Raw genomic sequence first — 1,633 nt, 5'->3', positions numbered from 1 at the left:
GGTAGACCAACAATCAGCCAAAACTAGCTCAGTAACTCTACTTGTCCATAGTTCATTGAAAAGATACAAGCCCAACATAATTAAAGTCGGTCTATTGTTTGCAGTCAATTTCAACAAACATATCAATTTACTATACTTATTTTAAAAAGCAATTTAACTGCAAATCACACACAAATCACTCCACATGAATTACCCTTATTATTTAATTTTTTTCAAATCATTCCACGATAATTTTAGTTGCCAGCCGACTCCATTCTTCCATGCAAACTAAACTAATCTACCTCTTCTCACCAATGCATCTACGGGTAACATGAAGGCATTTCTATGGTTTCTTTTCAATCCTATGTATCAAAAGTGGCCATTTTAAATAATCTTTTGGTTTCTAAGTGAAATCATCATATTACTTGTGATGAAAATCTCAGACTCCAAGCAACAATTGCTAATAATAATAAACAGTCCACCAAATGAGTATGGCATGGATACCCAAGTGCCTCTGCTCCTAGATTCCCAACTATTAAGTTGGTCCTATTCCATTGAAACTCAAACAAAAACCACAATTCTCAGTTAAATTAGCATGCTAAGAAGCATCATATCCACACAACAGAACCCAATTTCTTAAATCCAAAATAAAAACAGGATATTTCAAATTCATATTTCTAGAACACTGGATAAAAACTCAAACGACATATTTCAGGTCAACACCACAACATCCAACAAAATTTCTAAATTCAAATTAACCATGAAATGGGTAGCCACTACATATGATTGGAAACAGAAAGAAACAAACCCTTAATGCTCAAAACCTGAGCTTGGAGAAGAACCACCTGTTCTTGCCAGTCTTGAAGCGCTCCTCGAACCTGGACTTGATCTCCTTTGCAGCCGTGACCTTCTTGTCGCGGGACTGGAGCACCTCGACGGAGACCGCATCCTTCAGATCCACATCGAGAGTGTAGCGAGTGGGCATGATGTGGTTGTAGTTCACCAGCTTGATGAACGCCTTCACGCGCGACTTCTTGGCGGTCTTCTTGGCCGAGTCCTTGCGAATCACCTTCTTCGGGTACTTGGATATTCCGGCCACCAGGCAGTGACCGTACGGGCGATCGCGTGTGCCGTCATCAAAGGATCGGACGATCACGGCCTTCCGGCCCGCGTATCGGCCTTGAAGGACGATGACTGCCTTGTTCGGCTTAAGAAACTTAACCATCTTCTCCTCCTTAGAGCTCTCTGGTTTGGCGTCTCTTTGTGGCAGAATGAAAACCCTAGGCTTTGTGGTGTGTTATATAAAGTGGCTGGGATGAATTTCGCTAGGGCTTCGTATAAGTGGACTAGTTTGGCCTAAATGCCCCCACAGAAATGCCTAAATGCCTCACTTTTTTTAGATAAAAAATAACAATAATTATTATTATGTTTTTGCTTGGACGAACTATTTTCACTTAATTATTTTTTTTTCAATGATATATATAGTTTCCATTTGTACTTACCTATCTATGTTGATCGAAGATTGTTTGTGAATGAAATACTTGTTGTAATCTTTTCAAAGTTTTTACCCTTTTAAATTTTAAAATTTAATAGAAAACGCCTTGCAATCCCTGCTACAATTGACACTTATATAAATTATTTTTTTATGATTAAA

The 1,633-nt window shown here is 38.5% G+C and overlaps 1 protein-coding gene across 1 annotated transcript; it reads right to left on the bottom strand.

Annotated features, from left to right (window-relative positions):
- Window positions 1-592: 592 nt before the first annotated feature.
- Window positions 593-1,281, bottom strand: LOC132312339 (large ribosomal subunit protein eL27). The gene has a single exon (XM_059810678.1). It carries the CDS (start codon window positions 1,202-1,204, stop codon window positions 797-799), a length of 408 nt encoding a protein of 135 aa, XP_059666661.1. The 5' UTR covers window positions 1,205-1,281; the 3' UTR covers window positions 593-796.
- Between the last annotated feature and the right edge of the window lie 352 nt (window positions 1,282-1,633).

This window comes from Cornus florida, unplaced genomic scaffold (genome assembly GCF_030987335.1).
Source record: "Cornus florida cultivar Cherokee Brave unplaced genomic scaffold, ASM3098733v1 CherokeeBrave_3.0.0_Hap2_Chr06, whole genome shotgun sequence".
Lineage (NCBI taxonomy): Eukaryota > Viridiplantae > Streptophyta > Magnoliopsida > Cornales > Cornaceae > Cornus > Cornus florida.
The sequence above is the reverse complement of the archived record's forward strand: the minus strand, read 5'-3'. Positions and strand labels throughout refer to the sequence as shown.